At 40.3% G+C, this 22,628-nt stretch overlaps 1 protein-coding gene across 1 annotated transcript in view; it reads left to right on the forward strand.

The window, feature by feature from the left end:
* Nucleotides 1-22,628, forward strand: part of LOC118214698 (neural-cadherin-like) — a 128,653-nt gene that overhangs the window by 91,120 nt on the left and 14,905 nt on the right. The window contains exons 21-27 of the mRNA XM_035394838.1: nt 2,222-2,448; nt 5,926-6,203; nt 13,246-13,460; nt 16,720-16,847; nt 17,873-18,000; nt 18,222-18,345; nt 19,600-19,780. Coding sequence (XP_035250729.1) covers nt 2,222-2,448; nt 5,926-6,203; nt 13,246-13,460; nt 16,720-16,847; nt 17,873-18,000; nt 18,222-18,345; nt 19,600-19,780 — 1,281 coding nt within the window. The remainder of the gene's footprint in view (nt 1-2,221; nt 2,449-5,925; nt 6,204-13,245; nt 13,461-16,719; nt 16,848-17,872; nt 18,001-18,221; nt 18,346-19,599; nt 19,781-22,628) is intronic.

The raw sequence follows: 22,628 nt of genomic DNA on the forward strand, positions 1-22,628 counted from the left end.
ATCCTTCATGGAAGGATAAATGCAATATGCATTGCTGGCAAATTGCGGATTTGTTGTTTACAAATTACAGATTTGTCTGGTTATATTTTAAAACCAACCTCTCGATTTGAATTGATGTAGTAATTTTATAGTTTCAGCGCTCTGTACAATTGCTTTTTTATTGCTTTTGGTCTTCATCTTTTTATTTTTTCTTCCTTAATGCCCTGATTCTTTTATTTATTTTTTTTATAAAGCACACTGAGTTGCAATTGTATGAAATGCGCTATATAAATAAAATTTGATTGATTTAAAAAACTAGGGTGGACAATCACTTTATACCTTGGATTTATAAACCCATTTTTCATTTCCAGACTTCAGTCATTTAAACCTAAACCACATTTATTTTAAGGTAATTTGCTTTTGGAGCTACTTCATATTGTTCACACTGAATATTTAAAATTATGAAAATTTCAAATTATAATATTATTGATGGCCTTCTTGACATTTAAAAACCAATTTAGACAACTGTAAAATGATATTAGTCTATAAATTCTATTTAAGAGATTAGGAAGAGGGTTTTTTTAACTTCTGAAATTGATTGAGAGGTGAAACGTATAGTCCGCAGCCTTTGCCCTTGAATCATCTACTTGAGTCAATATATGAAGTCTTTAAAATCTCGTTACTGTTGCTTCAAGGACTCTGCAGTTGGTTGAGCATCAATTAGATTTTTTAGAAGTCCTGGTTATGGGATCAATAAAAAAGAAATTGAAAAATGATTCCACTTAGTGCTTGGATGAATACTGTATGACTTGTGACAATTCTTCAGTCTCACTCTGTGGGTTATTGTGCATGACAGGGCCCTGTTCTTCTTTTTTCTTCCTTCTTTTTTTGACAACTTTGTGAATCATATGCGTAGACCCTGCTCATTACAGTGTGAGTACCTTTGCCAGTTCAGGAAAGCAAGGACAAGCACATGTGCTCCTTCAGCGCATGCTGAATGCCAGGTAGCGCTCCTGCGCCGCAGTCCAGCAAAGATGTCCAGTCAGCCCGCTGGAGACGAGCGGCTTTATGCGCAGCTGGAGCATACAGGCTGCAGATGTCCCGTTAGCTAGAGGAGTCACTCTCGAGCAATAAGGCCTTCTGCCTGCCTCCCCCGTCCACTGGATGGAAAACCCGCATAGGGGGGAGATGTGCTTTTTTATTTACTGTCGTACTTACAATCACAATATTGACACAAAGTGGGTCACTGGAAAGAAGAATTCCTAGGCTGTGTGATTCAGGCACCAGATCATGATACAGGCTAAATGTAACTGGATCCCCTTTCACTTGCCACTGGGGTCAGAGCTGCCAATACAGGCCCATTTTTCTCATTCCTCACTTTTCAACATGGCTGGACAAATTTTCCCCATGTTTTGATCTGGCTGCCTCCTCCCACAGACATAAAGAAGACTCGTTCCAAAGTCAAAAGACACAACGATTGAGTCAGAAAAGGGATATCAATAGAGAATAAAAAAGAAGTGAAATCTGTAAGCCTGTTTTTTTATCTTTGCTTCCCCATTACAGAGCACCGATAGTTCAGACCTGCTATTAACAGCAAGGTCTTTCGGCGACCTGCAGAGAACGAACACAAAGCTGTATATATAACTCCTCCCTGGGAGAATGACAGCTTTTAATCTGGTGTTGAAGGAAATTGAGGCAATTAAAAGTGTCCATGGCTCTCAACGGCTTTCTTCCACAGAAGTGCTTTTACCTTCATTCTGTCATGCAGGCAGCACTGCTATGCTGCAGACTGAAGCAGAAGGCTTGAGTTTCTTTCCTTATCCTACTGTAATTTAGCACTGAGGCTACATTCACAGCCATGACTGTGACTGTGAAATGGCCATTGTCATGGAAATCACTTTGTGAAAGGAAAAAAGTTTCCTGTATAATTACAAAGTGTGAAAATGTTTGACGGCGCCTGTCTGTATGAATCGAAAAAAGCTCTCAGTTCTACTTTTTTTTTTGTTATGAAACTGTTGTAAATGAAACGTGAATGTTTCATAAATTTTGTGGTCTTGCTAGACATTTCAGTCACAGGTGCTTGGCTTCCCCCTGAAAAGCGGCTTAATATCTTATTCATTTTCACAACTGTTCTTTTTCCGAGCTTTGTGCTTTGAAGTAAATCGGTTTGAAAATGAAAGACAGATTTAATTAAATGTGGCGTTGCTTTAATGCTGCAGGATCTGTGCATTTTCCTGTCCAGATATCACAGCCAAGGAGTTTATCGAGCGCCAGGGCGATGCACGGAGCCGATACAAGATGTTCAGAGACTTTCTTTCCGAGATGCTACCCACCAGCTCTGACAACATCAACATCTTTGGCCTGATGGAAGTGCGGGAGAGGACTCTGGACGTGAGGTTCTCTATGCATAGCGCCCCCTTTCTGAGGTCAGAGAAGCTACACGGATACCTCGCTGCTCACAAGCAGAAGGTACCTCCCAAACTTTTTTTCCCGCTACTTTCTCTCTGTCTCTCTGTCACACACACACACACACACACACACACTCACACACAGCGTGCCAAAAACTCCCATTTTTATCTGTAAGCGTTGAACTGAGTATTACAATTGACAAGGGAATAGTTCCCTGCTGTGGCAATAGCATGTTGACTACTTTCACTCCATTAGAATTCCAAGCATTAATAAAGCCAACTTCTCCCACCCATTCGTTCTGTCTCTGTCTCTCTCTATGTATTTGTCTCAGTCTCTGTTCCTCTCTCTCTCTCTTTGTTTCTGTCTCTGTTTCTCTCTCTCCCTCTCTCTCTCCACATTCTACAGCTAATCTTGATAGATTGTCTGTACAGAATCCATTAGAAATTGTCAACAAAAAACATGCAACTCCAGTCTTCTCAACTTATTTCATTAATGTAAGGAAATGGGGAAGAAAAGGTCAGTCTCATTAGCACCTGCAAAATGTCAGAAGGTGAGCAGGACGACAAGATCTCAACAGAGGAATTGCCTCAGACAGTGAGGTGGAGCGCTACACACGTCCATAATTGCCAGACAGTGCTCCAGGTGCATCTCTATTTGGAAATGAAAACTTTAATGTAATTACCTAAACAGCCTTAATGTGTGTCAATCTAACACATGCTGTTACCATAGCATGTCTTATCATACTCAAATATGTATGATTTTATTTTTTAAGATTGAAGATCTGTGCGCACACAGTATGAAAAATTATTTTCAGAAAAAATTATATCTGTAGCCTACCATGTATAATAAAATAGTTTACACTGGGAAATGTAGATGCGAAATGCCGACCAGGAATCCCTAGGGATTCACTAGTAATGTTTAAGCCAGACCTGCTGTGATTGTTAGCACCTCATTAAAGGCACACAAGATATAACAATTTCATTGCTGAAATTAAACTCAGATTTTCATGTATTTATTCTAAGCTATTCACTGTACGAGTAAAAGTGACATCAGAGCTGGAATTGCAAAGCAGTGAGGCTGTAATTAGCCATCTGTTCTACGGTTCACTATAATTAATTATAATGTACCTCAGAGTAGTGGAGGTACAATATATATATATATATATATATATATATATATAGAGAAAAACGGTAATAAAAAATGCATTCAGCCACCCATATGCATTTCCAGATGTGTGGTTTCATTTTGTGGCTAATGTGTTCTGTGTGGGGGGAAGTAGGGCATGTGCTTTTAGTTCAGAGAAAGAGAGAGCACAAGCCCCTGGTGCTCCAAAGTTTGAGCAGCACCCTTCTGTGAATAATGGATCATGCAGTGCCCTCCACCCTGCCAGTCACTCCTGCCCATTCCTCCCTCCCTCCCTTCCTCACATTTCAGCTTTGAACATCCCCAGAGCCCCTCCCTCTTCCTGCTGTGAAACAGGAAATAAAAATAAAACCTACTCGCACACAGTCCACCAGAAGGATGAACGCATGAAGCACCACAGTGAACGGTGCCCAGTGATTACCCAGGGAAGTCTTGGCTGTTGAGGGGGAAGAACAGTGGTGTAAGGGTGTTGCTGTTCGCTGATGTAAGGGGCAGAAGAAGCATGTCTGCATATTGTGGAAGAATTTAATCGGTTTCTCAGTCTGGGGAAAAATGATCCTTCCAAGAACCACAAAAAATAAGCAACTGCAGTTTTAGTCTGTATCCTTCTGTTGCAATTATGCCACTGCTGTGTAGTTGCAGTGTTGCTCTTTCAGAGATTCCCCTCTGTGCACATCTCACCCTAGAGCTGGCAAGGGAGATATTCCCTGCCACCATTTAGAGAGCTGGTGGCAGACATTGTGATTTCACACAAAGCACAGCAGACTGAAACTATGTGTTGCCTTCGTGTGAGAAATTCTGCCCCCAACAAGATGTGTTTCTCAAGCCTAATAGTTCCACTATTTTATTCTATTTTTTTGGTTAGGTAATTTGTACAGTTTAAGGAGACAGAAGCCAGGAGCTGATTTAGACACAAGTCTCTCCTTGTGGAATCATCTCTTCACACTTGAAAAGACTCCAACTACTTGTACTTTTCATACTTTTCATACACTCATCACAGGGGAAACCTCTCTCTCTCTCTCTCTCTCTCTCTCTCTCTCGCTTAAAAAAAGAGATGATTTTCATTATTAGTGTCATCAATTGCATGCCTCCATTGTGGTCCCACTCATACAAGCACCATTACACTAATAGGACTTTTGACTGTAGGCTGCTGTGTCTTCATATTGAGCCCCCATGCACTGTATGAAAGGCTTGTGGAAATATGCAGTACTTTTCTATCTGTGTAGTCCTGTTACATTCTGTGGAGTTATTCTTGAGAAATATGCACGTGCAAATATTCATTACAAAGCTCAGAACTGTAATAATACATTAACATTGTCAACAGAACTCCATTGAATCATAATGGTAATATAACAGCCCTGGGTGCTAGTACAAGCTACGTAGCTGACACAACAGATGCTTGTGAAACAACAAACACTAGCGCAACATTCAGCCTGATGAGATGAACGATTAACAATGGAGGATCTGTCTCTGGTGGCGCTGCTCCTGCTCTTGGCCAGCTGTCACATGCAACAGCGACACGGCTTCCTGTGGGCACCACCCTGGCCACCTGCAGACCTACACAGACGTGAACACATTTTGGAGACTGAGTAAATCATGAATAAAAACTGACACTTTTTGAAAAACGTTTCAAGTCTAGATTCAGATAGAGCTGCTCTTTACTTCCTACGCGTGACTCAAGCTGCCAGCGGCTTTGAAGTGAAATTCTCAATAAAGCTGTTACCTGTGAATGTTGTGTTTTGTCTGACATGCTGGAATGCATTCTCCTTGTGACAGCTGCTTTCTCATAGTGGGTACACAGTGGACAAGAGATGAATTCATGCAAGTGACAGTGAAATTAGCATAACATTTGGACCAATTAAATGCACATTTGGCTGTACGTGGATAACTAAGGAAAGGCTGTTGATGAAACTCCACAAGTTGTATATGATGTGCAATGAAAACATGGTTAGCAAGTGGCTGTACTGAACTATCATTTCTCTCTCACACCCACTCACTCTATTTGTCTGTCTGTCTTTGTGGTGGGGGGGGGGGGGGGGGCAGCCTCTCTGTATCTCTATGTGCACGCAAAGGTTTTCCATGTATGTTTCCTTCTGTGCTGAGTGCCCTAGAGAAATCCTGTTTGTAATGAAGACTGCTCCTGCACCATGCCTTTACTTAGCATTCAACATGCTGCTTGATAATTTCTCCCTCTCTCCCTCCTCTCATGTTTTTTTCATCCCCCTCTATTTATTTCCTATTTTTCACTCTCTACCCTCTGCCCCTCCCCTCTCTCTTTTCTGCCTTTTTCCTCACCCTTCCCACATCCCTCTGTCCCACTGTCCTTGTCTCTGTGTCCCTCCTGCACTCTCCCCCTTCCTCAACCCCTTCCCTCTTCCTTTCTCTCTCCCTCAGCTTCAGTCATTTCTCCAGGTTAACATCAGCCAGGTGCACATTGACGAGTGTGTGGACATGGACTGCGGGAACAGCAGTGGCTGTTCTAACCACCTGACCATCAGTGACACGCCTACTGTGGTGGATTCTGGGAGCATGTCTCTGGTGTCGGTGATGGTGATGGACGCTCCTGTGTGCAGCTGCTCGGGAAGAGACCATGTGCACCAGACCTGTGCTTCCTATCCCAGAAACCCCTGCTACAATGGTGGAATCTGCATTGACAGCCAGAGTGGATACAGGTGAGAGACCTCAGGGTCCCTGTCTTACCATTATCCACAGGCAGAGCAGGTGCAGATGAGCATCATTGCCTTAACATTTTGAAAGCAGGTACAGGTGTGTATCAGTGTCTTACCTTAATGACAGTGGGGTTCTTTACCTCTGGGGACAACACGCTAGCCTCCCCTGCAATACTAGGTTGGCAGAACTTGTTTGGATAGAGTCAGTGATCATATGAATGTGAAAGATGGGGAAGAATCTTGTCACTGGTGAGCCAGCAACAGAGTTTAGGAAAAGGGTGTGCAACCATGTACCTGGAGAGCTTTGGGTTCAACTGTTTTCTTTTTTTTTTTCTTCCATCTTCAAGTCAGCAATCACATCAGGCTTAGTGAATCACGTGAGGTGTGATAACTTTAATCAGCTGCTTTAATTATAAATGTAATGGTCAGTAACAACTAAACCCATCAGACCTCAGGGCTCCTCAGTATTGCAAACCACTGGATTAGGAGTGTACAGAAGTTACATGTTAAGATTGGTGTCTTACCTTTACTGTGTATACAGAAAGAGCACATCCGCGTGAAGGTTGCCCTTGTTCCTTTTTGGCCTTGAATGTGGTGGGTTCAAGTGTTGGGTGAGCAATGGTATTGTGTCCTTGAGCACATTTGCACATATCCAGTGGTAGTTCACTTCTCTAAATGGACAGAAGACTGGGATATAAAAGTGTAAATGGTGTTAAAAAAAAACTAAAAAAAAACAGGAGAATGTAATGCTAAATAGGTACAAATTAAATTATGTATAATCAGGAGAGACCGGAATTGCTCTTTACCCATTCTGAGTAAGCAAGTGACAGTGATAATAGTTTTTTTTCCATATTTGTGTGAATGGAACTAAAAGCCAGAATCTAAATTATTCTTTTTATGTGTTTAGGAAAATTTAATGTGGCCATAGCATGATGACAGTGTTCAGGACTTTACGTAGTTGGCATGTGACAGAAATTCACACGTGTGTATGTAAATCTAATTTTTTTAACCTGCAAGACACCCTTCATAAATGACAAAAGAAAAGCTTCCTCAAGGATGTTTTTGTAATTAATTAAATTTTTTTCCTATATTGTTCCCTTATCCACTGGGTAAATTGATTTGCCACCAAATAGTACAGTACATGCAGAGCCCTCTCAGATATGCTAGCTCTGTTGCCCACTTAATGACTCGTTCGGGGAAGAAGAGAAGGGAGGCTGAATCTATTGGCACGGTTTTGCACTGTCTTCTTATTCTGATTCATCATGTAATTGGATGGAGTTTAAGAAACCCACCACCTCACTTCTTGTCTTTGCCTTTGGTGTAATGTTGACCCCGCACTCGGTAATATAGTTTTCCCCTGTGCTGTTTCCGAGAGGAACGCACATCTCTCCAGCTGATTAAAGGGAAGTGAATCTGTGAAGCTATGGGGTACACAGTTAGCACAGTGCCTCTCTCATCCTTTTTTCATGTGCCATGACATTGATTCTTTGTTATTATAATTGACTCAACAAGTCTGTTCGTTTTTTTTTTGTGAGGTATTAAAGCAATTTATTTAAAGCGCATGATTTGCACTGTTACTGTACTGTGTACATTCCCATCGCCCAGAGACTGTATGGGCATGTGACTAATGAGACTGACACACAAGCAGAAGCACTGCATTTATGTAAAGCACTGCCTTATACGGAATAACATTTCATTAGCGTTACCACTATCTTTCATCAAATGTCCAATTAGTGCTTTCAAATTCACTGCAGAGCCCTTTTAAGGAAATGAAAGAAGCAAAATTATTGCTACACTCTTGTAGGGAAAAACTATTGAAATTAAAAAAGTTCATTAAATCAAGAATGCGAACCCCGGATTAGTTTTTTTTTGTTAGAATAATCAAATACATAATGTACGAAGCAGCCACATACAATAATGCTTAGGGTATCCAACCATAGGCTAATCCTGGCGTTAATTTTCTGGAGGCGTGCTGCATTTTTACAGATTAACGAAAATTACTTTCAAAACCCCAATTTGATATGTGTGTTAAATGTCATGAAGTGAGGGATTTATATCCCCTCGAAGCTGCTCGTACGGTCCTCGCGGTCGTGTTGTGCGGAGCTGTGGAGGTGTGGGGCGAAGCTGCTATTCACCTCTCTCCTGCGGTGCACTTTCCCTTATGCTACATGCATGGCAGCGCTTATATTTCAAGCTTCAGAGATCCCGCACTGTCACAGCAAGACTCCGCAGCCCTTTCTTTTCCTTTGTCTGGGCTCTGACACTCTTGACGGCATTAGTCACACACTGCTGAAATAAGCACACAGGCATGGGGTTGGGGTTGTGTTGGGATGGGGGGGAGGGGGGAAGGGGGTGGGAGGTCTAGGTTTGTGGCCCTGCTTGAAGTTTCTCCCTCACATCCTCATCCACCTAGAGCCTTTAGATTTTAATAACTGAATGAACCTGTAGACTGACTGCAACTTTCCTTCCTTCTAGTTTTAACCAAAAGCATTGCCCTTCTGCTCTACAGCATCAAGTGCCCTTGCCTTCCCCGCATGTACTGTGCATCTTTAAGAGACCAGGCACTGTTCTGGGCCTCTTTTCAAAAGCCAAATATATGGCTCCTGCTTGAGTTGCAGTGCTGGCATTTACTAGGGAGGCTCTTCTTTTTATAGTCCCTTAAGTATTAGATATTTATCAGGTAAATATGTGGTAAAAAAATAACACATAACTGGGTAATTACCACTGTTAAAAAAACAGGCAAATACTATGAAACTAAAACTGAAATACTGAAAAACACCTTCTATATTACCTATCAAATCAAGTGACTACTTTCTAGTTATCAAAGATTTAGGTTGGTTATAGCCTGAGTATAATTATGTACTTTCTTCTGAATTTAGATAATACTTTCTTGAAAACATTTCTTAGGAAGTAAGTATTGTTTAATTTCCTAGGAAATGCACAATTACACTTGGGTTATAACCAGGCTAAACCTTTGATAATTACAAGATAGTCACTTGAATTGGTAGATAATGGAGGAGGTGTTTTAGTTCCTTAGTTTTTTGCAGTTTTTTTTTTTTTTTTTTTAACCAGCAGCAATAGTCTGTGGTTAATTTATCTAGTCTTGATTTACTGAATTAGAATACTAGTTTGACTCCAGACTATGACTGCAAGTGTGTAACTGTCAACATAAGCTGAAACTTCACTCTGTTCTGCTGTCAAACAGCCTAGGTCAGTCCAGACTAATTGGTAATATTGGCAAGAATTTTGACACCTGTCTGTTTGACAAAGAAAATTATTACCTGTGACTGAATGGTCTGAAGCAAACATGCTTATTGTACGTCGGGTAATATTCCCGTTTTAACTGCTGTGCAAGACATGCACCTTGGAGGATGAGGATCAAGTGAGTTCAAGATAGGATGACGATGCTCTCCTTTTCTTTTTGTTATGGGCAGCGTTGTGTGAACTTCAGTGTGTCTGTGGGAAATAAGTAACACTTTTACATATTCATGACATCGTCCAGCAATTTAATCCAGGTCATGTCTATTTACAATTTACATAAATTGATCAAATAAAAGTTTTTTTTTTTGTATTGCAGGGTCTGTTGAAAACATTTAAGCATTTTAGTTTGTGCCCACACTCAGTATTTCAAATTACCCAGTTCTGGCCTAGTGGTACACTGGATGATGGTTTAGGAATTTTTAACCAAATATGAAAATTAAGAATTATTTTGGATTCATTCAAAACAGTATTAAAAGAACAGATTCTGTCTAAATGAAAATGTTTTGTTGAAACAGTTTCAAAATGTTGGCTCTGAACAATCTCCTTGAATGTTATTTTTTTTCTATTCTCATAAAAATATGGTGCTTTATTTGCTTTGCCTTACACTGAACAACACATCTGAGATACAATGTCAAGAACAAAGGTATATATTTAAAACCCACAATGGGAAAATAGGCTTTCTGCAAGATGGCACCATACCCTGCTTTGCATTAAGTGGCCTCCAACACCTCTAACACACCAGTTTTTCATCCATGATAAAACAGGCTGGGACAGGCTTCAGTTAAACCCAGCCTGCAAGGTGTAATGCATCAAGACTTGACATGGCAAAGGCAATTGGCTGTTTTGGGTGAAGATGATATTCAGCTGAAACTGAATAGCTTTTGTGGATATAAAATTGAACATGCAAATAATTCAACAAATAAGTTTATAAAAAAGAAAAAACCATGCTGAAGATGAACCTACAAATTCACACCTTGCTGTACTGAGAATAATGAATTGCACAAAGCCTTATGTTGTCGGTGTAGTTGCAGTTAATTATTCTGTTATATGCATGTCTGTAACAAGGGTAAAGCTACAGTAATTAATTCTGTACAAAGTACACTACAAGCCATAGCCTTACCTCCCCACAGAGTGGTGGGCAAATTGGCAGTTCCATACATATAGGTTTACACTCTCTGGAGTGAATGGTTTATAAAGCATCAAGGTCACTTGTGCTATTTCAAGAGGTGGCTTTGTCTGTCATGGAACCTGATGTTGATGTGCTTCTCTGTCTTTGAACTACAAAAAATGTGTCAATGAAGATGAATATCATAAAGCCATCTGGAATCACCAATGAGTTGCATCTCAGCTGAGCCAGAGTTTGAAATATGTTATTTTGACTAATTGGTTTCATTTTATCTGGAAAAAGATTATCATTAAAGCTGCAAAAGTCTCCTTTTATTTAAAAATGCTAAATGCCAGGGTGTGACCTCCATATTCTTGCTGATAAAAAGTTAGCTTTGAAGAAACCATTGTTTGCCTTTGCTCTTCTGATTAAATTTTGCAAGATGATAAAATGGCACCAACCCAAAGATGGAAATAATTAATGGAGATGGAGATTATTTATTTCAGATTTAAAGAAAAACATAATCAGAAGAACAGCTGTGTTTGAGCCAAAAGACAGCAAGATTACTGGTCCTCTCACAAAGCTAGTGACATTTTCATACCGGCATTACAGGTGGAAAATCAGAATGTAAAATTAAATGTTAGTGGATTTGCCATCATGTCAATTTATTTTTCTCACTTTGGATCTAACAAATTGGTCAGAATACTCAATAGCTATTTTTCTGAAATCCCTGGGGAACATTTCGTGTCACAGTTCCTCTGAAGATGTTAAAAGATCAGACTCTAAAATGCATTCTGTGTGAGTCACAGGTTGTCACAGTTGTGATTTATTTCATGTTTCTGATCGCCTGGTACTCACAGGGAATGACTGCATGTTAACCCTTGTGTACAGAAAGAAGACAAACTTTGACTGTAATAGAATCCAGACCTCATTGCTCAAACTGTGAACAACCCCATCACATGTCAGCTGAAAAGCATAATATGGTCTGTGATGCATTTAACATGTCTGCCTGCTTGGTCTGGTCTCTGTTTTGTGAAACCTGAGTATAAGACACGAGGACTTGTTTCCAGGGTCTTGTGTTATTTCACCTTCCTGCCAACAGACCATCCAGGATGTAAACCTTTTTAAAGACTTTACGATTTCAGTTGAAAAACTGGAAAAAAAAACATCTGAAAATATATCGCCAACTTTCACAGTCAATTATTGTTTGAGGATTTGTACTTTTGTGCCTGAAAGATTGACAGTAAAAGATTCACTTATCTTTTGTTTGCTCTGATTTAAAAGTGCGGCTCATCATTCATCCGGAGTGCTCCACCTCATGTTGTCTCTTCCCTGCCGTTTGCTTTGTAAACACAGGCGTATCTTTGATTATTGTTTGCAGTTATTAAAGGAGCGCATTATTGTATTAGCCCAAGCGTGTAGTTCTTGAGTCGTCCTCTTTCATTTGTTTTTCTGTCAAGGAGGGAGATGCCACTGCAGCCGCAGAGCCCCTTCCATCTCTGATCAGAGCGGCAGCTAGAGAAGAAAGAGTAAATGCACAACACGAGATGTAAAGGGCTTTTCCGCTGCACACAGAAAATGTGAGGAATGTGTTGGAGGGGTGCAAGCTTTGACAGAAGCGTTATTAGAATTATTGAAGCGGCACTAAGAAAAATGAACAAGAAAATAGCTGGGCCTTTTGACAAAATAAACAAGTAATGCATTATTAATGTGTCCTGAAGTGGTGATAGGCAGTGTGAAATGGGGTTTTGACCAGCTGTATATAGTATGTGGGAGGGAGGGGGGGAGTGTGGTTGCACATCAAGACTGGTAGATAGTCTTACGTGGAAAGAAGAGAAAATGTTCTTAAGGTCACGTGTGGGTGACAGGGACTGGTCAGCTGAGGTAGGCATTGGAATGAAAATGGCATATGTGTAAAGTGAATGAATTATTTGTATTGGGTAGGTCTGAGAGGAGAGAAGACCAATGCTTTCATAAGTTCAAATGGAATTCTGGAAAGTGCAAGTAGATGCAGTTAATTCGCGAAACCGTGTACGGCAAGCAAAGGGTCCTGAAATGTGCTTATTTTTTTTGGAGCTGTGTGTTTCTATCAAAGCGAATATGTAAGCGAGCGCAGTCTGGTGTGCGAGAGAATGTGCTGTCAGATTGGTATGCGGTTGTGTGGTAGAGTGTGACTCGAGAGATACTGGTCATGGCTCCGTTGTCAGGATCTTCATTCCGGCTGCATGAGCAGTGACAGTGCTTGCGGATCCAGACAGTGCAGCGGGGAGAGTTTGGAGGGGATAAATGCGTGAAAGAGTTCTGTTGGAAGAGACAGTCAAAGCGAGATGAAGATCTGCATGCCGACAGGAGAGAAAGTGAGGACCGCTCCTTATCTGCTGACACGGAGGCTTCCGGAGTTTTAAGAGCTTCATCTGTGCAGGACGTGCAGGAACATTGGGCCGTCTGGCTTCATTTGTTATTAGGGTTGAGTAATGAGAATTGTATCCCACAGGAAGGAGAGAGCTGTCTTGTGTTTGTGTTTGCTATTATTGTTGTAGTCGAGCAATTTCATTGTTCTGTCATGCAGAAGCAAGGCTCTGCAGATTCCGCTGGCATATGAGGGTGCAGTATATCATAACGGTAATCATTTTGGAGCTTTGCTCTGTTTCCCCCCCCCCCCTCTTTCTTTTCCTACAGATGCCAGTGCCCTCCGCAGTTTGATGGCCCAGACTGCCAGCAGACCAAGCACAGTTTCCATGGTGATGGCTATGCTTGGTTTCCCCCCATAAGGCCATGCTTCGAGAGCCACCTCTCCCTGGAGTTTATCACCGAGGCTGCAGATGGCCTGCTGCTCTACAGCGGGCCAGTGGCCCAGTTACAGCCATGGGACCCTGAGGACTTCATGGCAATAGGTGAAGTCAGCAGCGATCTCTGGAAACGTCATGCATTAACACAGATAGCACTTATCTAGAGCAGTCTTAAGTCACTGCTCTCTGTGCGAAGGTAGATTATTTTTTTAAATACTGGGGTAACCTATGTCAAATGCGAAACTCCTATGAAGAGTTTGAGGAGTGGTATGGTCTTCATATATATTGTGTATATTTGATTTTCCTTTACGTTAAATAATGTGAATAGACATTCAGTGCTGCTGCATTTTATGTATTTCTTTTAACTGGCTTTACAGCATGTACATATAACAAGGCAACTCAAATAATAAATATTAAAAAAATATTCATCTTGAAAATGTAATGGCAAATAAGCACATGGATATGTTTTTTATTTTTTGCACTTGAATTAAATATTGTGGTTCAATGGTTTGAAAAACGGACTACTGTGCTGCATGTTCAACTGATTTATTTAATTTTTTTGTCATTTTTAAGTTGTTTGTAGATGCATATGTGCAAGTATACCCACTTAAAGCAGTTTCCTCTGAGTCAGTGATATGGGGAGTTAAAGTACACTTTCTCCTGTGCTTTGGTTGCAAAAATGTAAAGGATTTTGGGCTGGCAGCAATTGATCCCCCTCTCCGGCACCTGCTATTGAATCAGACAGGCTCAGTTGGGAGGGTCCGCCAGGTTGTGCTCCCACTGGCCAAGTGAGCTGAAGCACAAAAGGAAGGAGAGAATAATCAGAGCCTGAGTCAAATGAATCCTACTTCAAACAAGAGGGCTCTGTCAGAAAAGTGTGTGACAGACAGTATTGAGGTTGTGAGAGAAAAGAAGAACAGGGGGAGAGGGGGAGAGAAAGAGACCTCCTTGTCTTGACATATTCTCTGTTGTTGCAGCCGTAAGCCAGAAACACAAACCCATTTCGGTAACTATTCAGTAACTACTGCACAATTCTTATTGCTTTGGGGTCCTGAGGCTTTAGTAGAAAAACTCTGAGATGTTAGTGTTAAGTGGCTCTTTAAATGTGACATAGACTATGGTGGATTTAGCTTCAGATGCAGTATTGGTATGTGTTTCCGGAGCTTATGTGCTTTCTATGGCATGTTATGCAATTTGAATAATAATCGTGGGATGTACTTGTAGATTAGAGTGGAGCCATATATTTATAAAACTTGAGTCCTGATCTAGCCTATAATTAGCATCACTTGGGGAATAGGAGAGAGCTTCCACCTCTTTTCCCCTCTGAATGAGCCCCCTACCCTTTTAAATTATTATTGCTATCATTCAACTATAATTTATCCACAGGCATGTACTTATTATTAAATTTAATGTAATGGTAATTTTATTCTCTAAAGGTTACCCATATACTCAGACTTGGGGTGATATTTGAGGTGACACAGACATGGGCCCCCTACCGTAAAAGAAGGGTACACATGCGAGCTAGATCCACAGTATCTGCCAGTCATGCACGTTCTTCACTGAGGCCAATATCACAATGAGATCAGGCTGGAGAGAGTCTGAACAGGAAGCAATAACTGGGTTTTCCTGGACCCACTCTGAGGAACTCTATCCCTGGATTGAGAATGTGGAGTGCTTGCACCCAGTGTGCAACATGCATGTTATTGTCAGTTTTCCCAAATCTGTTTTACAGTCTTAGCCTCATAGAATTTTTATCATGGTACTGGTTTTCGACTGTCACTTTCAAGTTACAGAGTTTTGTGCAGGAATACCCAGGGGGATATGAACAGCATGACTTGCAATCTTTCAGGCTGCTCTTCTAAGTCAAATGCTTTCAGAAACCCTATCTGTTGCTGATAGTGTTTATTCAGTCATTTGTAATATAATTTATTAAATCCTCCTGTTGCCTTTTGTGACATCTGCTTCAGGGCTTGAGAGGAGTAATTTTTCATATTTGAGAAGAAAAACATTTTTTTCGCTCACCTGCCCCATTCCTCACGCCGTAGCAGGAGGATTAATCTTCTCCGGTGTCAGAAAGAGACGGAGAAATGGGGAATGCAGATGAGGGACTGGGCATGATCACAGATGTAGATTAAAAGCAGAAGTGTGTTGGGACCCCGGCGCACACCATTCCCCGCTCTTGTCCAAATGCATTAATGCCATAATCCGTCCATCCGGCCCACGCCATCCGTAACTCGCCGGAACTAAGTGCTGTCTCTGAGCGGCCGCGCACGCCGCTCCCGGCACATCATCTCCTGATTAATCTCAATTAGACTGAGTGCTGCCGCTGCGTCCTCCGCCGCCATCCCCCCGGCTCTCAGGCAGCCTCCCCCAGCAGCCGCCCACCGCAGCCCCCTGCACCTGGAAATGTCAGGCGCAGGAAACGCACCGAACCCAGACTGACGGGGCTGACGTTCTGGCAGCCTCACCCTTTACCTGTGGCGTTTCCTCCAGAGTGTTCACGCTCTTCAGCTTAATCTGCAAAGGGATTTTCAGACAGGCACAGACACTGGGTGTATATGTCTCACTGGCTCTGAAAAAAAAGGCGCTCCTGTTTTAACGGTTCCCAAGTGGGACTTCTTTCTTTCAGGTGAACTGTGAAAAAGTGAAAGCTGTTTGTATTGCTTTTGGGGAAGAACTTTTCTCCCTAGAGTTTTCCTAGAGTCGCAAATGTTAACCAAAAATATTATACCGGATGTTCCTGTGAACCAGTGGTCAAAGTAATTCCAAATCGTGGTCTTTTTGGGTGCTGTGCTACTCACACTGCTAAATCATTTTTTTTGGAGTGATAAAAGAACCTCAGTTTCTCTTTCCTCTTATTTGGCATTTGGATGCAATTCTGGTGGGATCAGGAGCTACCTCCTTTGCCTTTTGTGTGGTTTTAGGGTCATTGCTGAATATAAATTTGCTGTGCCATGCAAGAGCTTTTTAAAATATGAGTGATTGGTATTTATCAACAAACTCTTGTCAGTACAAAGGAAATCTGCGTTCCCTTAACTTTTGTAATTCTGGCGAGAATTTTTAGTTCAGTGTGGCCTATGAAAACATTTTGGCACTACTTTACTAAAGCATTAATGAATTAGGCCCTTTTTAAAAATAATTTCTTATACGGTTTTGTTATGAATCGCATGTTTTAGACCGTAACTTGTGGTTCTTGTATCAGCTTTGGTTCTGTTCATTTTACAAAGAGGCATATGTCCATTAATATGTTACTCTTTTTGCAGTATATCGTGATAAATCCTTTAGACCTTGATAATATGTGGAAGCGTCTTATAAAAACTTTCTGTGACCGCAAGGTTTTTCATAATAATGTCTTTCTTCCCAGAAATTATTGACGGCACACCTACTTTGAAGATAAACCATGGCTCTGGCACCTTGGTGCTTCAGTTGCCAAGCAACGTGGATGTAGCCGACAGACGGTGGCACAGGCTAGACGTAAGGAGCAATAGTAAGGTGCGTGTTTACATGGAGACATTTATCACTCCACTTGACTGACTAATGGTTCTGGATTCCTCTGGGATTCTGGAATATTAAAGAACATTTTAATAATTCAAAATCTGAAAATCTGAATCCTGAATTGTAAGGAAAGAGGACACTGCTATACTACTTCATATTGACAATTGAAATATCTGTGGTTGGCACGTCCAGGAAAATGTTTTTTTCCCCCAGCTGTGACACAAATCCAGGTATAAGGTGTCAGCCAAAAATGTCTGGATGTTTCAAATCTGTCTCTGTTATATCCCCAGACTGCTATGCACATTAACCCAGCATGTGTGGGTTACACGTCTCTTACCTTCTCAATATTTTATGTTATAATAGTCCTGATAATAAGTTAGGTTATGACAGGACTAGGCGCACAAACACTGATCTGACTACCAATGTCTCAATCAGACTTCCAAAATCTCAATTTCTAAATTGCCTTTGTCTAAATTCTTACAACTTGTATTCACAAAGCTTGCCATTTTACTGCACCTCACCCTTCCACAGAATTAGTAAAGATGTCTTTTAGTTATTTTATGCCCCATGGTCCTGGAACCAGCTTCAGAAGGACATTAAGCTGGACTACTTCATCCCTTAAGGAGTTTAAGAGGTTACTGGAGACCTTAAAAGCTGATGTTTGTAATTGTTTTACCTGAATTGTAATATGTATAATCTGTGATTTTATTGATGTCACTTGTTATGTGTGACAGCAGGCAGTCAGTCTACATGTGTTTTATGTGTTAACTGACTGCTTGCTGACTTTCTTGGCCGGGGCTCGCCTGATAAAGAGATTGAAATCTCAATGTGACTTACCTGGTAAAATAAAGGAGAAATAAAATAATTTAAAAGGAGCATTTTTGGAACCAAACAGCATCTACTGTTGAAGATCAGAGCACCCAAAGAGCACGTACACATACAGGGAGGAGAGCTGTTTCTATCTCTGGACCGTCTTCTGACTCACTCACATAGATCTCTTTGCTCCTCCCCACGTTCTGCAGGAAGTGCGTTTCACCCTGGACCGCTGCAGTGGTGTCACCGTCATGGAGATGGAGGGCGTGGACAGATGGCTGACAACTGAAGACCACTCCTCCTGTGAAGTCACAGGAGTCACACCAAACCTGGACAGGTAATGCAACTGATTCCTCACATTCCTCAACCCCTGCTCACTGCTCCTGTAGTAACTGATTTGATACCAGCTGCATCATGTTTGCATCATAAGTTGGTCTGTATCATAGGCCATTTAACTTTTTGCCTCACTGGAGAATGATTGCTGGATTGATTGTGGCTAGTAGTGCCTGGATGGATGGATAGATGGGTTGAATAACCACCCATGTGTGTCACCCCTAGGCACCTCAATGTGACCCAAGTATTGCAGCTGGGTGGAGTCAATGAGAATCTACCCTACATCTACCCTCAGTTACAGCACAAGCACTTCTCAGGCTGTATCCGCAACCTGGTGTTGGATAGTAAGGTAACGGTGCCATACACTACAACCATGATCCAAACCACGTCCATGTTACATACATTACATTTTAGGCTTTTTGCGGACACCATTACCCAGATCAACTAATACAACTTGCATTCTTTACATTCATGTACTTCATTTACTGAAGTAATTCAGGATAAAAACCTTGTTCAAGATTAAATAGCAGTGACCCACCACCACTATAATTAATTTGCATGCGCATACAAGAAAAGTTCTATTCTTTTTCAGGATGATGATGATGATGGTGATATGATATTATTATAATTCACAATCTACATATACAGCTACCGTTTTTAAATGCCAAAGTAAACTATATACCAAATTATTATACTCTGTGTGCATGTTTTGCCTTTTCAAGGATTTTAAATGCACTAATTAAAAACATTCTAATGTCCTGAAGTACTAATCAACAAAAATCATCTGTACAGCTTAGACAACTCACAAAAGACCACCTTGTTGACACTGAACTGTTAGCTGGGGTCAAACCCCTGGCTGACTGACTGGAAAGGCAGTTTTGAATGGTTGTTGTTATTATTGAGAGGAGGTTGGATGTACAGTGGGTAGCTGTCAGCTAAAATAAATATTTTCATTGCCCAATTTCAAATCATGTCTTATGTTAGATACCTAAAGGTGTTGAAAACTTGTTTTTTGCTTTTTACTTGCAGTTGTAACTCAGAGTTGCCTTCCAGTTTCATCATATATTATTGAGCGGTTGCTTAGAATCCAGCTATTTCACACATATTAAACAAGATATTTCACTATTAATTTTTACTTTACTGCCCTTTTAATCACTCTTGGAAAACCTGAAATTGCGCATTCATACAGTGCTGTAGTAATTATGTTATTACATTACAAGGTATTGAGTCCAGTTTTTTTTTCTGATTATGAACAGCAAAGTGTAAATTGACACAGCGCTGTAGTAACAATGCATCACATGTGGTACTGTGAATACGGGACACCATAAACCAGGGATGTCCAACCCAAATCCAAGAGGGCCTTTGTGTCTGCTGGTTTTTTGACGTTTTCCTGCACATAAGTGCTTAATTTTGGTCCCTGATTCGCTAGAGTCTGTATACCTCATTTTTAAAACACAAATTAGCTGCTGATTGAAAGGAAATAAGAAAAACCAGCAGAGATAATGACTCTGCATGACTCAAATTTGAGACCCCTACCTAAAGTGAAGGTATTTGAAACCAAAATGCCCCATGCTTACCTCATATCTGGCTTTCTTTCTTTCAGGTGTATGATCTTGGGTCTCCTGCAGACTCTGTGAATAGTGCCCCAGGTTGTCTAATGACAGACGGAAACTGCGTAAACATGGGGTACCCATCCTGCGGACCCCATGGCCAATGCCATGGAGAGTGGGGTTCCTTCAGCTGCCAGTGTATGCCAGGGTACACCGGGCACCAGTGCGAGCGGGGTATGGCACCCAATGCGTGGATGTACTGAACTATTTATTAAATGCAGAATTTAGTTGAGATTCAAGATTCAAAAGGTTTATTGTCACATCCCATTATACAAGTACAAGAGAGTAAAAATCCTAGGTTTCGGCTCCTCAGCCTTGCAGCAACATATAAAAAACAGTTCTAAAAACAATTTTGGCAAACTAAGCAAACGATAAGTAAATAACGATAAGTTGTTGATTTGGTTGGCTTTTTGGCTTTGTTGTTTAGATATTTCCTGTAAAGTTCAGTCAACAAGACCTGAGTTTTCCTTTTTAAAAACTCATGCAAAGTTCCAAGAGGTTGTCAGAATACATTGACAGTCATGAGTGCAGTAATCCACAGGGGAAAAGGGTAATTTAAATAAGCAAGGGCATGTGGCTAATACATCTTCAGGGTTAGAATCTAATAGTACAACCTTCATACTGTAATACAACTTGTACTCCCTGACCATACAAATTTGAACAAAAACATGATTTAAATCATCTCTACATCATGAGTAAAAACATAATATTTTCAGTCAGAACACAATACCAAGGTTGTTAAGGGTCTGTCAGGTTGTTATTTTGCCAGTGACAGGCCCACTACAGTTAAAAATACCAATTCAAATGGCTTGAACCCGATATTTAATGCTAAGGTGAAGATCTTACCAATGGCTAACATTAAATAAATTTAAGATCAAACCACAAAACTGTTCATTTTGAAAATGGCAGGTGACTTCTGACGATGTCAGCCAATGTACAATGATGGTAATGGATATGCAGTCTTACTGATTCACAGTATGACTGATTTAAAAAAAACTGCAACAACTGCTTAAACTAAGACACTATTTAAATAATATGTACCATACAAAGGCCACAGTAAAACACAGAAAAGGAAACTTTTGGTAAAACATAAAAACTGATTGGAATTCTGGGGCAATTGTGTTTTTTTTTACTACTTATGAATACACACAAAAAAGTATGTCTATTTTCTGTAAACTTCTGTCTTTTTGGCATTGTGTCAAATAATAAAGCTCCCTCTACTGCCTTGATAAAGGATCTTTTACAGTATCTTGAGATATTCTGATAACTCAACCAAGAAGTTAAACCCATACAAACTTTTCTTACTTTTCATTCATTACTACACTGAAAAGCAATGGTTTCACAGAGGCATGTTTGTGTTCTGAAACCAAAAAAGTTACATTTGCAAGTAAATGTGTGATAATGTGATAAAAACTATTTCAAACAGCCTTTGAGCCACCAGGTTTTTTTTTCTTCTAAAAAATGCAGAAATGCTGTCCTTTTGTTTAAATGACATATTTAATGGTTTTTCACATTTTGACTGAAATTGAGTAAGATAAATATTTTCCTAATATATGCTAAATTGCTGTTTCAGAGTGGTTTCAAAACAGTTGGATAATTCAGCTTCATTTGCATATGTTGCACAGTGTGGGGTGGCTAAAATTTGCATCTTATAGAGAACATGTTGCTGGAGATTTGTTCTGTGATTTCCTGAATTTCAATTAGCAAACTAATGCACTGTGACATTATGGTTATTTTGTTTCAAAAGTCCATACAATTGATCTGTACATGTGCACACATTTGTGTTTACGCCAACCCATTTTGATGTTGTTTTTTTATCCTACTACATCAATACCCTTTTCAGAATTATTTGTTTCACGTTAGATTTGGGTACAGTAATCTCTAGAGATTCTCACATTTTGTTAGACAAGCATTGGTGATTACAAAGCATAGTTCATTGATTGTGCATTGTTCTATTAATTATGTTATAGTGCATTACAATTAAGAATGATTGCCTTGAGTGATTACAGGCAAAACTGTGTTTCTGAGTAAAGTTACTTTAAGGTTTTCAGTAAAATGACTGCTTCAAAAGGATATTTAATTTGGTGGTCCACATCACACTAGATGGCCACCAAAATGTTTTATTTTCAATAGTGCAGACCCAAATACAGAATATTTATTTTGACAGAAGCTAGTTAGTTAGTTCCTTATTATCCCCTTGGGGCACATTTGTTCTGCGGCGTAGTATACTATAAAATAAATAAATAACAACAAATACCCACAATGACAGATATGCATAAAAATAAAAATAAAATATTAAATACTTAAAAAAGCTGGTCAGTCATTTTGTCAGTCAGTAAGCCAGTGAGTAAAGGAAACCACCTTTTCTAGGATGCATAGTGGTTATCTGGAGCTAAATGAATAATGAATGAAAGGGATGCGATGATATACAGTAAACCCAGCACTGGCAGAATGTGGAGAACATAGACACAGTACTGTCCCCAGACCGTCCTTCTGTTTAAACACAATCCCTGAATATGCTCATCTGGACAGAATACAGATTTAAATGGCACCTCACCTCCTCCCACTCATTCCATCTTGATGAATAATGAGGGGCACAGAGTTCACATTATCAAACAATGTGTTTATGGGCTCTTTAAAAAAACTGAGATGAGGAGGGCAGGATCATATGCTCCATCATCCAGCATGAACAGGAAAGGACATTTGAATAGTCATGCTACTCTGTGGGGACTTGTCAATAAAGTTGACATTCAGCTTCATTTTATCTCCTGGGAATGGAAAGGGACAAGTTATTAAAGGCAGCCTTACACTGTAGTGAGATGAAAGCTGAATGAAGTGTGCAGCCATGATGTTCAAAAATCCAGTAAATAAATTAATAAATACGTCTTATAGGAGGATGCACAGAACGGGGACAGGGAATGTCGACAAAGAATTATGTTTGAAGAGCCTTGGAGCTGCTTCTGAAAGGTTCATTTGAATTAAATATCCCCGAATAATCATGTAAAATACTTACTTTCTTGTG

This window comes from Anguilla anguilla, chromosome 16 (genome assembly GCF_013347855.1).
Source record: "Anguilla anguilla isolate fAngAng1 chromosome 16, fAngAng1.pri, whole genome shotgun sequence".
Taxonomy (NCBI): domain Eukaryota; kingdom Metazoa; phylum Chordata; class Actinopteri; order Anguilliformes; family Anguillidae; genus Anguilla; species Anguilla anguilla.